General features: G+C 40.0%; 1 protein-coding gene across 1 annotated transcript in view; it reads right to left on the reverse strand.

The window, feature by feature from the left end:
- Positions 1–15,168, reverse strand: part of b4galt2 (UDP-Gal:betaGlcNAc beta 1,4- galactosyltransferase, polypeptide 2) — a 197,965-nt gene that overhangs the window by 22,511 nt on the left and 160,286 nt on the right. The window contains exon 6 of the mRNA XM_005742547.1: positions 13,620–13,742. Within this exon, the coding sequence (XP_005742604.1) occupies positions 13,620–13,742 (123 nt within the window). The remainder of the gene's footprint in view (positions 1–13,619; positions 13,743–15,168) is intronic.

Genomic DNA, 15,168 nt, shown 5'->3' on the forward strand with positions numbered 1-15,168 from the left:
GTGTGTGTGTGTGTGTGTGTGTGCGCGTGTGTTGAGCTGATCAGAAGCACTGCTAAGCTTTGTTTGCTGGCTTCTCAAACATAAGAAGATCGAGCGTGCTTGTGTAAAACAGCATCAGGGCTGCTCAGAAATCCTCTGCTACATCATTGTATCACTGCTTGTTACCTTCCCTGCCTGCTTTCAAAATCTTCTTTTCATCATGAAACACTCCCTGAGGGTGGGCCAGCTCTCTAGCTCCTCATTTTGTCAATATGAAACTTTGCATGATGATTAATGCTGGTCAAAGACACTCGTTCAGAAAAGGAAGGCACAAAGGCACACATAGAAAGAAAGCAAAAGCAGCTGTTATAACTCCACACATACCCACATTCATCAGCTTAACGCCGGCACACACTGTTAGATAAATGAAGTTCAGGGTTGGTACAGTGTGACGCAACACAGAGCTAAAAATGTCAAAAAACCCCTCCTCTGCCGCTGTGACCTTGCATGCTTATGAATGCATATGTGGATTAATGATTTGCATGCTAACTAATGAACTAGCATTTCTTTATTTTTGCAGTTGCATCCTTGCTTGACCAAAGGAAAAGAAATCATCTAGAGCGCACACACCAACACACACTCAAGTGACACATGAGTACAGTGAATATTTTCCACGGCTCTGACAGGCAGGAGGCAGTAACACAGTGTGACAGCGTAGTGTGACTATTATGCAAGAAAGAACAGGACAGTGAGGATACAGCGGAGCTGCAGGGAGGAAAGCTTTAGCGTGCTCTGTGTGATGTATATAATCCAGAGACAACACATTCAACAGCCACCTCCACTGAAACACAGCAGGTGGGTGGCTGCTGAAGAATTCTCCACTCGGAGGGAACTTACAGCACTTTTTTTTGGAGACTCAAGTGCAAAGACCGAAAGCAGCCAGATTAAAAAGATAAAAAAATACAGAAGAAGGCCACAGTGCTTTTATAAGATTCATTGTGCTATGATGAGATTATATAAACAGTTTCTGATTTTGTGGCTAGCACCGTCACCTGTACAGTTTCCTCCATTTTCCTCTCACATGGAAACAGGATGTATGCAAGGTGACGGGAAATTTGATGCAGATATAAATACGAGTGTGCATGTTTTTCCCTCTCTCTGTGCTAGCCCTGTAATGGACCTGTTCCACAGTGTACCCCACGGCTCAAAATAATCTGGGACCAGTTCCAACCCTCCTGTGACCCTAGATGGATACAGGTTTGGAAAATAAGTTAATGGATGAATAACTTCATAATTATTCATAAAACTACAAAATATTGAGCTTAACAAAAAAGGTCCTGCCCTGTTTTGCACTCTCTTCCATAACAGTCCACTAACATTCATCATATTCATCATAACTGAGTCAGTTATTCAATACCTGACAGTCACTGAAAACGTAATTAGGAATATAAAAAGAAATGGAACATTTGATTGACATAAATTAGAAAATCCATTTTACTATTATTTCAAGTCTTTATCAAGTCCTGTTATGATTGGAATCATAGTTAATGTGATTGGAAGGGTACAGTTCTCATAAACTCACAAATTAGGTTCAGTTTTTGATTCCTTTCAAGTTAACAACAACTGTTCTTAGTAATAGATGGTTACTCATGAAATTACCCAGTCGGCCGATCATGTGGCAGCACAGCAATAGATAAAATATTAGAAAAGTCAGTTTCATATCAAAACCAAAACTGGGTTTAATTGTCAGGCCTACATGAACTGGTATGGGTGTTTTTGAACCACTGTGGACTATGGCAGTCTAGGGTTCATTCAGAAAAAAGAAAACATCAGGGATCGGCAGTTCAGGGGACAGAAACGCCTTTTTGATTAGAGGAAAGTCAGAGGAAAATGGCCAGCATGGATGGAGATGACAGAAAGGCAGTACACAGTAACTTAAATTTTATAACCGAGCAGAAAAATATCTCGGGATGCAGCCTCGAGGCAGATGGGTTGCAACAGCAGAAAACCACATCAGGTCACACACTTGTGAGACTAAAACAGAACGGAGACTGCAGTGGGAGCAGGCTTAAACAAACTGGAAAGTTTAAACCAGAAAATAGTGGCCCAGTCATGTTAATATTAATTTCTGCTAAAGCTACAGATCCTAGGCTTGGAAGGCACCGCAGTACAAGTCCATGGACCCTGCCAATGGACCCAGCTCAACTTCTTCTCACTCAGAAGCAGGAAACTGGTGCCCACTGCTAGAGCCAGGCCAGGCTAGCTTGAATGCATAGCCCAGAAAAAAGGCAAAAAAAAAAAACAAAAACAAAAGAAAAGAAAAAAAAAAGATTTCAAAAAGAACAGACCAAGATGGACATTTTTAAAACCTTATAAAATAAAAATAATATGACATTTCTACGCTGATTTTATGTCATTTTGCAAGAGACCATGAACATTGTCACACAAGGAAGTGGTAAAACCATCCTTCAAACTGGACCTTCATAGTCGTCTGGCAACTCCTCCTCAATATACTCAGAAGGGATTGATTAGAAACTTTGCAGCAAGCAAGCAATCCAGGGTCACTATATGATCTTACTCATCTCAGCCTCAGTGTTCACACTGAAAGCATTCACCTCAACAGCTTTTATTCTGAATCAGTCGTGATGAAGAAAAAAAAAATCACACAATTACACCAATTATAAGTGGAATAAAATGCTCCATATAAGCTGAGTTACAGTTGGACTCCTGCTGTGAAACCATTAACCAGCAAAGTCTTCCTAACTACTAGAGCCACCACCCAAAAAGCTCTAATTTTATGTCTTATCCAACACTTTTTCCTTCTTAACAAAGATATCTGTCCACTAGAGAGATCTGTCTTGAAAAGTTTCATTGCTCTGCAGCACTCTTGACGGAGGAGATGCACAAACCCATGTACCATAGACCTGTTTGATTGGATTAATCAGAAATGTCTCCAGCTCTCCTCTCTTATTCCCACAAGTGGAGTTAATTGTACTAGTGCAATGGAGTGAAGTAGAAACGGGAGCTGAGTCTGATGTCCTGCCTCAGTTCCCTTCTGCGTGCAGAAATGAGCTGGGAGAGGAAGAGGAGGAGTGGGTGGCTGTGGTGCAGGTTGGACGATGTGCAGCAGAGAGTGGGTGATAATAGAGGAAGATTTTTCTTTCAGAACTAGCACATCTGTGTGCTGCGAGAGGGAAAACTGACGAATGGCCTTCTGCTTTTTAAAATTTTTTTAGTTATGGTAGTTTCATAACAGCGTGGTTCGTAGAGATAACTCAAAAAGTGCATTTTTAAAGACGCACGTGAGGATGTGTACTAGATAAACTATGTCCTCCCGAATTTGTTATCATTACCAGACTGTTGTAGGAAGATGTTAGCTTTATCTTGGGGAGATGGGCAAGTAGCCAATGTAGTGGAAGCTAATGGGGAATTGACTAGATGCACAAAGACCTGAGATGGGGCTTGTAGTGCAATCATAGTGTGTGCAAAATGGCACTGTAAAATGACTCTGCTGTGTTGGTAAACTGGAAGCATGCTGTGAGTATATCACAGGTCAACATATTTAAGTATTTTAAAGATCAGAAGCAAACTTTTTAAACCAGTTTTGTAATCAACAGGTAGCCAAGAGAGATGTTTTTAGAATTACACTAATATAATCTCTTAGAAGCTCTTTGGAATATTCGGAACTTCCATCAATTTGCTGCAGACTGCATTATGATCCAGTCAAAAGACAGATAGACACAGATAGACAGAGAGACAGATAGATATATATAGATATATAAATAAAAAAAGGGCAATATAGTTTCCTGTTAGCAAAAATATTTGATATTTAAAATATTTCTGAGAAGACTTGGTAGCTGTTTCGCTGCTGATGGTTGGATAAAAATACAGATTTGCATCAGTAATACCTCCTAGGATTTGTACTTTGTCAGTGGTTTGGGGGATTGAGACTCCAAAGAGGCACAGATCTGCTGACTCTAAGTCTTTGCAATGTGATTTCAGAACAATGCTGAGGCTGTAAGAAGCACCATCCTCATGCTCCAACAGCCTTTAAATGACATGTCTGATGGCAAAAACCAACCATAGATAGGGCAAGTTTTTTTTCATTGTTCCATAACAATTTTTTTCCAGTTAATACACCAGAAAATCACACAGGACATTAGTTCAGACAGATTACAATATCTGCTGCTGCTGGATGTACATCAGCCAGCTGACCTGGTTTATACTCATCAGTGCCCCCACACTCATGTAGCTCTTTCTGTTTGCTGCTGCTTCTTTTCGTCACCTTGCTTTCACCCTACATTGATTCAACTCTAGAATCAAGCAGGTGCTCTCTACCGTGTCGCGTTGACTTCTGTTCCTGCGACTGTCACATTGAAAGTATCGTATGATAAGAAAAATGTGCCTGCTTACTCTCTCTTTTCCCAGGGGGCTTCTTTGTTCTCCCTGCCAAGCCTTGTGGATGCTTTAATTTGTCCACGGAGCATATATAACTGAATTACCAAACCAGAGGAAAATTTAAAAATGGCTGTCAGCCATGCATTAAAAGATATTTATCATAATTCCCTAAAGGACCTTGGACATTTTCCTCTTATTGCAGTCACCCCTAAGTTGATAAACTCTTTGTTCGCTAAGCAAAAATGCACTCTTCATATTTTTCACAACACATACCTGGAGCTAAGTCAAAAGCTGGAGAAGTAGAGGAGGGAAGGCATTACATAATATAGAAAATGGGGATAATAACGCACTATTGGACAGACAGTCCTTGAAAGCATTTGTAGAGTTGTGTCGCTGTTTCACGAATGGTGGGGGAAAAGAAATCTTTTTCACAAATTGTGAAGGTGATTGAGGTGAAGTCGACGTGCTCTTACAAGATCCATCCATCCATCCATGTGCTTGATAGTCTCTTTTGCTACTGCACACTTAAGCTGCTGAATGAAGTGTGGGGAAATGTTCTTAAATCTCTTGGTCATTAGTAAGACAAGATTTGCCTCATGAACAACTGAAACTATCCCCTTACTCACTTCATTATTGTACCGGCCCTCGCCAAACTCTCCTGTCACATTGTCTTTTTATTACCACCACACATTTAAAATAAGACCATTTCATATTACCAAATACAAAAGAATAGAGCTCAGCCGACACAGCAACTTTAAAACTGATACTGATATTATTCTGATAAATAACATTTAGTCTAGTCATTTATTTACTCACTGATACTCTGCCCAACTCAACACATATTGCTAACAGGGAAATTGCAGAGTGCCCTCTGGTGGACAGGCTTTGGAGCATCAACAAGCACGAGCTGAAGGATGTTTCTCCCGTCTCTATTTTTACCTATCTTCCTTTATAAATCCATACTGATATATTGGCCGATAAGTCAATCAGGCTCTAAAAAACAACATCCTAAGTATTTGTACAAATATCTGTTGTATCTTTAGGTATCAGTTTACTGACATATACTTGTATCAGTACGTCTCGTGTGTGTTTAACGAAACAAAGTCAAACAATGATCTAAGAATAAATCAGGGCAACTGGAAAAAAGGTATAAAAGACTTGATGTTTGCTGCTGACCTGACCCAAGGGTGAAAACAGCTTCTTAACCTAGACGTGTGACTGAACTTACCAAAGGCTGCTCAAAGTGTTGAGCCAAAAATATCCCGATTCTTACACCATTGTCAAGACTTCACAGAAACATGCACAGTCCTTGTGCTGCATGTGCATATGATGCTGGCTCAGGCTCTGATGAAAGCCACCGCTGGGAGGTTTACAGAGAGGAAGGGGAAAGGGCAAGGGAAGGAGGGTGCGTGGAAAGAGTGAGCGTCTGCACGTGTGGTGAAGGCTGGTCTTGCACTCAAGCCCTTGGGATAGGAACAGTCTTTGCCTAAGGCTAATGCTGGATGTTCAGAGAGGGTGAGAGAATAGTGAGGAAAGAAAACACTCCCTCTCTCTTCTTCTTTCTCAGCAATAGCCACCAAGGAGGAAGTGGTGCTGACAGTTGTGCAAGTGGCATGTGCCCTTTCTGCCACAGGCTCAGGCCACACTGAGCAGCAGGGACAGCTAGTTCCCCCGGGCTGGCATTAAGCAAGCAGGACCCGTTTCAGGCAGTGGCCACAGCCCGTGGCATCAAAACCAGGATAAAGAGAGGAAAATTACTTTGAGGGAAAGAAGAGAGGCAGACAGGAAAAAAATAGATGTGAAGAGCCGGAGGGTTAGAGAGGAGGAAGAGAATACAGTGAGGCAAAGGTGCTGGAGCAGAGAGCAGATAGTATAAAGGGGTGATTTAGTCATTTAGCTGATGCTCCTCTTTCCAGAGCAGCTTTCAAAGAAAGAGCACATGGAGATTGGTGGACACATCGACTGCTCACACGTTTCATACCCATGAACTTTGTTTCCTTTTAACGAACCAGAGGCAGATTTCATGGACACTGCACACTCTGATGTGTACTCCTGTTCTTTTATCTCTTCATCCCTTTATCCTACTCCTCCAGTTGTTTTACTGAATCCTGAGAGACTTAACTGGCCAGCCTTTTAGTTCACTCAGCTGGAGATCCATCCTTCCCCGCTGCATCTACAGCTCGCATTCTTAGAAGCCTTTCAGCTTCAGATACTTGTTGTTGTGCTGAGACGCCCCCCCCCTCCCCCTCAAACAAGGGGCAGTTGTTACTGTCTAGAAGCAGAAGATGTCAAAGAAGCAGCTACTGAGGCAGAAATATGTTCCAAAAAAGTGGAATTTATTTATCTTAAGTCTTAATGAAAGACAAAATTAATTCACTAGGGAATCTGACCAAATACAAAGGAACTAGTAAAAATAAAACTAGATAAAATACCACCTCCTCTCTCCTCCGCTACTCAAGCCCATGCACCTGCATGGACCGTACCATTTACACAGGTAAGGAAGGAGTGGTCAACATGAACATCTAAGGTTCAGCCAGGCAACACCAGGTTCAGCCTATTAAATATCTATCGCTCATGTCCAGTTGTAGTTCGTTTTAACGTCTCTGTATTTATGCTCTGCTTGTGTATATATATGCCTATTTAAAATTGTCTGTTTAAAAAACTCTATTTTTTGTATTGAGAAAGCAAAATGAACCAGAGTGAAATCCCTTGTTTGTGTGCACAAACTTGTTAAAATAAAGATGATTCTGATTGTGTGAATGTAAACGGGAATGGTTGTCTGTCTCTCTGTGTCAGGCCTGTGTCAGGCTGGGAATCTGTCCCTGCCTCTCACCCTATGGCAGCTGGGATAGGCTGCAGCCCCCCCCTCGGCGACCCTGATAAAGTTAAGCAGGACAGAATGGATGGATGGATGTATCAGCAGAAGAGCGGCTGATTTTACAAAGAAAGATAGAACTACACTATGGGGAAAATATGAAGAGATTAAACACATTGAAAGCAACACAGCTTCTGCAGATCAAATCAGTGGCGTGAGTGTGCTCGAGAAGAAAACCACTGTAGAGTAATATACTATCAAAAGTGTGTGCTTTAGTCAATAAGACTGGAAAAGATCTTCTATATTAATCAAGTTTAGCGTATTTAAAGCCAGAAAAGAAAACACAAATGCCGACTTTGTGAGATGACAGACTTATCAATATCAAAGCGCTATCACTAAGACACCGGAGAATCTGATGGATTATAATCAAGTATTTGATTACATTAATGTTTAAACGCCAGCTTTATTTATTATTCCTTCAGTTGCAACCTTGATGAATTTTAACAGTTGGAAACTAAAGATTAAACACAAAACAGAATTAAATGTTTAATCTATGTGGAAATTTGTTAAAAGGTCAGCAGGTGCAGTGTAGATATCCTGTTTAAGGATAATATATTAATGTTGATAGAACAATAAAACTGTTGTAAAATCTTTTGCTGCCAACATAAAAGAAAAAAACAAGGAATAAAGTTGCCTTTTAAATATCTATATTTATTTTTGAAACTTCAGAGCCCCTGTACTATCTGCCAGAATCGATTGGTCAGTAGGCAGGGATTTCATACCTGTTGATCTAATCTGGAAGCTAACCTAATCCAGAACAGCTTTGGTTCATAGCACAAGTTACTATGGCGTTATACCATGAAATAAACAATAGTACTGTTAACCCTGAAGTTACCTGGATAAGATGAAATCCTGCTTCGTACTACAGGCTTCTGGTTTAAACTGTTTGCTCAGGTCTCAGAACTGAACCATGCAGGTCTGTGTTTTCACTACTACTACTACTAATTACCACCTTATTCCATTTTGTGTGCACTTTTATTCTGAAACTGAAAAACAATGTAAAGGTAAAGAAATGTCTTTGCTGTACCTTTGCCTCCTCTTTTAACAAGCCATGCCTGACTTTCCTTCTATCCCGACAGCTGATAAGACATGCCCAGGCCGTGCATTCATCTGACAGGCTAACACACCACCGCACACTTGACCTTTGGGTGGTGCATGTGCAAAAGGGTGGGTGCTGCTCAGTGCTCATAAAGCCACATTGTCATCATTGATAAACCTCCCAAATCTCAGCCTGAGGAAGATTCAATGTGATCATACTTAATAAATGCAAATAGTTGACACTGAGCTAGACACTATCCATAATCACTGCTGACATTTCTGCACTCTTCTATGAATGGCGGGGTTTTATTTTATGGTTTATGTATGATCTGTAGCACTTGTTGCCAGTGCGTGAAAGTGGAGATGCTCCTGCATTGTGCCCTTGCTTTGTACTCTGAATGCAGCAGCAAGATGCTGTTAAAGTTTGTGCAAATGGCAACTGCTGTGAAAGTGAGAGCAGAGCCACATTTCTGAGGTTAAGATGCAGCTGTGTTTCGAGCTGAATGATATCATTACCATCCTGACATGCTGATGTTTAGCAGCCAGTGCTTAATATTTATACATAAACTTTATGGTAATGCCAAAACCTTTGTAAAGTACAATACAAATGAAACTTTTGATCTTATGATTTCACAAAATGAAATAAGGAAGTAACCCAAGTTATTACAATTCATCTTGTGGGTACTCCAAATGTGTGAATCAAATGTCAAGACAATCGATTGAACAGTGTTTGAGCCAATTCACACGAATCCACAAATGTCAACCTCATGGTGGAACCAGAGGAAAGGTCAGGGGATCACCAATGCCAGCAGGAAACATACATTTCCATCTGTTAATATGATATATTTTAGTGTGGATCAACTAGCTGGACTGACAAGGACAACTAAGGTCTTGCTAAAAAACAAGATCTTTCATAATAAAAGCTGAAGAAGAAACTTGTTACTTGGTTTAAAAAAAGCCTCAGCTATGTTCACACGCAGCAATATCCCCACTCCATAGTCTTTCAATAGCTTGTCCAAATGTGTTTTCAGGGATTTTTCAGGGCCTTCAGCCTACTCTGTGAAACGCTCTAAAACAAGCCAGCCCTGAAAAGTGAAGGTGGATGGTGGGAGGAGATGTGAGCCTTCAAATGAAGCACTACCCAGCCTTCAGGCTCAGCTGTATTTGCTTTTTTCTGCATAAGTTTCTTCAAGTATTTATTATATACTATTATACCAAATATGAGCATAATTTCAAATATTATTTTATTATCAAGTATTATTATAATTTATAATTACTGAGTTTGAGGCTTTTTACAGTACCTCTCATGATTTACAGAGTAAAGGTGTGAGGAACCAGATGAAGAAAACAAGTGAGCTATTTATTAAGGCTGATTAAATGTCTTAACAAAAAACTAAACAAGGAGTAAGGAATACGGGGAACACACAACAGGAACAAGCAGGAAACGTACAAGTTGACTAGACAGAATAACAGCAAAGAACAAAAGTAAACTTTAAAGTAGAAACGTGTGGGGAACCAAACACAGCTGACACTAATCAAGGATCACAAGACAAGGGAAGTAAATAGAAACAAGACACAGAAGATAACAGCTACCAAAATAAAACAGGAAGCAATAAGGTAAAGGTTAGAGTCTAATAATTCTAATTAAAACTCAAACCACAAACAGAAACTAGATTGCAAAAGGTAGCAAAAAAAGACTAAAGACCAAACTGAGAAAATAATCATAAAGAAATCAACCAGGAACTATCTGCTACATAAACACAGTGAATCCAAATATAATACAAAAATTTAAAACTCCAGCAAAAAAACCAAAACAAAACATGTCGTCCCTGACAGCAGCATTTTGGAATGAATAAAAATACAGAATAAATACAGAAAAAGGTCAGTGAGAACTCTTTTTCTATAATTTTTTTAGCACAACACTATGAATCGACCCCTCCAGCTACTGTATTTTTATTGGACAGCACTGTTGGAGTTTCCTCCGCAGCTGAAAAGTAAACTACAACACACTGTGGAAACACAGATAAAATGTAAAATACATCCAGAGTAATACTTATAGAGCCTTCTCAGTCAAATCTCAGTGGGACTATCTGATCTAAAGGATAAAATCCTGCCTCAAGTTTATATTATTTCTAAAGGCATTAAACATTAAACACTTAGCCAGTCAGTATCACTTCATTCAACTCACTCGCTGTTCTGATGTTGCAGTGTGATGTAAAGATGCACAAACTCCATTTTGTCACTGAACTGGCAAAAAGACAAAAAGTCTAATTTGGGATTGTGTTTCTGGTCATCTGATGAATATACAGTCGATATTTTGTGCCCCTATAAAGAGACATTTCACCCCATAATCAAATTACCATATTTTTCATCTGGTCTGTAGTGCTCTTTATCGATCTACTGTAGACTGCTCCTGGTGTGACTTGCCAAGTTTTGTAGATAGTGGCTATAGAGATGTCTTCTCTTTAGTATAATGGAACCTGATGGCATTTGCCTTCTGCTGGTCAAAGTGCCCCACAAATACATTAGGAAAACTCAGCAGCTATGCCTCGTTCCAGAAATCATGACCCAGTAATTCAACTACAAAAACCTTGGTGTGTTTCATAGTTTATTCACTCTATTCTCCCAACAAAAAGAAGTATACACATAGCTAATACTGCCGGTTAAGTGAGGAGGGGATTATATCAAGAGGCTAAAAAGTTATTGGACAAACTAACACAATTTTAAATTTCGGGATTTATTTTAATACTTGGATGAAACTCATTTGTAGTCGATGACTACCTAAAGTCCATGGACCCTTGAGATGCTCCATCGCCTTGCTGCAAACAATCTGCGGACTTTGACAATGACACTTGCACCTCTTTAACATGAAATAAACCCACCTAAACCTACCAGTTTATCAGTCAACTGCTAAATCCCCTTTAAAATAGGGGACTGTGTGTGAAAATGTCTGCAATTCCTGCACAGTTGATTACACTTTTTTGTAAAACTCCTTGAATTAAAGCTGAAAGTCTGCAATTCACTCGCATCTTGTTATGATTTAATTTAAAATTCTCTGTCTTGCTCAGAAACAACTTACTGTCATCATCCTGTCATACATGTCATAAGAAACTGCTCACAAGTTTAGATTATGTAGAGCAATCTGGTCAGGATTTATGGAAAGACACTGCTGCTCATTTTGTGTCTGCATGCATCGTCTTTGCTCTTTTTCTTTGACTTTTTGAGCTGATAGGCATTTAATGCCATTATATTTGTGACAATGCAGACATTTATAGAGTGAATATCTCCAAAACGGAGCAACTCACATTATAGCAAATAGCATTACGGGTCAGAGAAACAAAATCTAAATTGAATTTTTGGGTGAAATACTCCTTTAACACCCTCTTTGGTCTCCATAAGCTCCCAAGAAAAATAAGTGGGGCTTTAACTGCTATAAGTTCTACATTATTCACCACATCTACTTCAGCTTTCTGAACTTATTACAGACCTGACTCTGCCGAATTGGCAGCAGCTGTCTACAGTTTTATCTGGATGAGTGCATCCATATGGTACACAACATGTTTGGTCTAAGAAGTTAAAGTAATATCCTAAAAGAGGCTACAGGCTGTAAAGTAGAGCCAAGCCAACACTGGTATCTTCGGGCAAGTGCAGATGCCATCTCTGATATAGATTTCTTTGTCAGTAATAAATTCAGACTGATATATCAGCCAGTATTCTTTGTGTACAAACACTGTATTTCACTAACAAGTAAGCAACTTAATATGAGGATTCCTTGTATTTGGCATGCCTTAAGTAAAGCAAATATTATTATTTTGCATTTTTTATTCTGGTTTGGTGGAAAATGTTGCTGTGGAGCTGGCAACTTAAGTATTTTAGTGTAAGAGCAAGTGTGAACTGAGTTAAATTTGAAGTGCAGAATTCAGTGTCTGAAAGTTTTCTTTTCCTAACTGGCAGTTTAATGATATATGCACAGCACTTCACTTCACATTTCATAGCAGCCAAAATAGCTCAGCTGGAGTGCAGAAATTATTTCCAGAAAAATCTGCAGCATCCAATTGTAAAGTTGAGCTGTCTTCCGTTAAAGTCAGTACTTTAACTTTTGGTGCATAATTATAGACCTATACACACAACCGTTCAGTGAAGCACACATTGATCTCTTTTATCACATCCAGCCAGATGCTGACAAACAGCTGTAATCTTCTAATACTGTGTTGGCTGACACAGTCCATCCTCACAAACCACTATTCTCAACTGCTCTATTTTCAGTTTTCTTATAATGCTATTACTCCAAGAGGACACAGATAAGCTTCGCATTGTGAGCGTGACAGCGGGACACAGAGAAAGACAGAGAGGAAAAACAAAAGAAGAAGAAGAGGAGGAGATGCAATAGAGATGAAGGTGGCATCGTGTCTGTGGAGGAGCGTCCTGCTGTGAGTATACAACCCTGTGTGTTTATAATTATACTCTCTGAATGCGAATGCATCTGTTTATGGGACTGCAATATATTCTTTTGGAGTTAATCTGCCATCTCATATGTTCATTTCAGCTGTTAAGAAACATGAAACTGACATTTTGGGTTTGTTTGTGTGACTGATGGAGCTAATCTGTGCTACGAGAGAAGATGTCAGGGAGAGATAGAAGTCCTGTGTTTAGTTAGCTTCATTATTTCTATGGTATATCATTATGCATTGCGTTTAGCTGTTATGATTCTTTACCAACCACAGACAGATGAGGGTTCATTGCTGTAGCTGTCATTTGTTAATAGTCTGATCATCACTTCACCGGGTAATCAAACAAAGTTCAGTGCAAACAACCTCCCGAGCAGACGATAAATTCAGCTAATAGTCCCGTCTTAAGTCATCTTTCTGTCGAGCTGTCAAACGAATATTCTTCTCCCAGATTTGATTTCAGCCAACATCCACAGAAATGTCATTAGTGAACTTCAGCTAGTCATTAAAAGCTGACTGAAGTGCTTCAAAAGGTTAATTTATTTGCTAATCAGACTCCCTCTCCTGAATAATTATAATAAAATCACCTCTTCCATGAAGAGCTTCAACGTCACTTGCATTCGCGATACTTGACTGTGCCACTACCGTCTCCAGGAGTGGCATAAATAATACATATTCAACACATAAAAGACGTGAATGTGCGGTGCAGTTTGAGTGTAAACCTGACAGTAGACTCTGTCCTCTACTCATGAATAAAAATAATTTAATGTAGTTTGGGTTTTATAAATTGCCTTCCTTTGCAGAAAAGTTCCATTATCGAGGATAACCACACATTTTAACAGCGAGAAAATCGCAGGCAGAGCTCAGCCGTCCACACATACCTGTTGTAAATGTCGTCGTCTTCTCCTCCCCAGCCCCAGTACTCGTTCGGGAAGCCGTTGATCTTCAGAAACTGTTTTTTACTGAGACCCGAAACACCTCCAAAGTAACCTGCGTAGGGCAGCCTGCACGACGAGAGGAAGGGAGGAGATGGCACAGATGAGACAAGAATATACTTTTACATTTTAGAGGCTGCACATGCATATTTGAAATGCATATATTACATCGATTAAATTACACAAACAAACAAGAGCTGTCAGAAAGACTGGCGGTGGCTAAATGTTACGTTCAGCTTCAAAGGGCTGCATTTTGACAAAGTTCACTGCGCCGCTTTATGGCACGAAGATCGTTTGTGAGAAAAAACAAAAAAGTGTAATACGAGCTCAAGAGCTCAGTGACTTAAACAGCTGTGTGTACGTGCATGTTCTCAGTGCTGTTCATTTCAGTGGGCTGACAGCGAGTCCTGGGCGGCATGAATACATGATAATGTGATGCATTAAGAGGAGTTTTCAAACGCTGCTTAAGAGACACGCAATTTACATTTGAATAAAATCTTTTCAGTTTGTTTCAGGCTATGAGATCTTTTCTTACCGTGTCTTGTCTTAGATGGTCTCTAAGTGGATAATTTAATGGGAGTCTTTTTACAGTAAGTGGATAATCCGCATCCGTATATAATCCACTCAGGCAACATGAAATGACCGAATGTAAAGACGGGTGAGAATATACTTGCAAATAAAGACCTCTACAGCTTCTTTAATGGCGATTCTAGCTATAATGCTAGTTATAGCTTTAGAGGCACCGGTCACTTTATTAGGTACACCTGTGCAGGTGTACATGGGAGCAACTCAATGCATGGATGGTCAAGACAGACAGAACCTGCTGAAGTTCTGAGAATGGGGGGAAGAAAGGTAATTTAAGTGACTTAGAACGTGGCGTGCTGGTTGGTGGCAAACAGGCCGCTCCAGGTATTTCAGAAACTGCTGATCTACTGGGAGTTTCCCACACAACAATCTCTAGTGTTAGCAGACAATGGTTTGAAAAAGAGAAAACGTCCAGTGAGCAGCAGGTCTCTGGGTGAAAATGCCTTATTGATTTCAGAAGAGCATGGTCCGATTGTTTTGAACAGATTAACTCAAGGTACAAAGAAGACTTCAGTCTGAATGCACAGCATGTAGAAACTTGAAGCAGATGTGCTACAGCAGCAAAAGACTGGGTCTCACCAAAATTGGACAACAAAGGATTGTACAAATGTTGCGTGGTCTGTTGAGGCTCAGTTTCTGCTGCTACATTCAGATGGTGGAGTCAGAGGCAGGTCTAAAACACATAAAACTATAGATCCATCTGAATTGTATCAATGGTTCAATGGTGGTGTAATGGTGTGTGGATATTTTCTTGGCACACTTTGGATTTCTAAAGGTTAATGTATTATATATATCAACTGAGCATCGCCACGGCCCACCTGAGTGTTGTTGCTGACAATTTTCATCCCTTTATGACCACAGTGTACCCATCTTCTGATGTCTGCTTCTGGCAACATAGCATGCCATGGCT

The sequence above is a fragment of the Pundamilia nyererei genome, unplaced genomic scaffold (genome assembly GCF_000239375.1).
Source record: "Pundamilia nyererei isolate P.nyererei 1_Seehausen unplaced genomic scaffold, PunNye1.0 scaffold00121, whole genome shotgun sequence".
NCBI classification, from domain to species: domain Eukaryota; kingdom Metazoa; phylum Chordata; class Actinopteri; order Cichliformes; family Cichlidae; genus Pundamilia; species Pundamilia nyererei.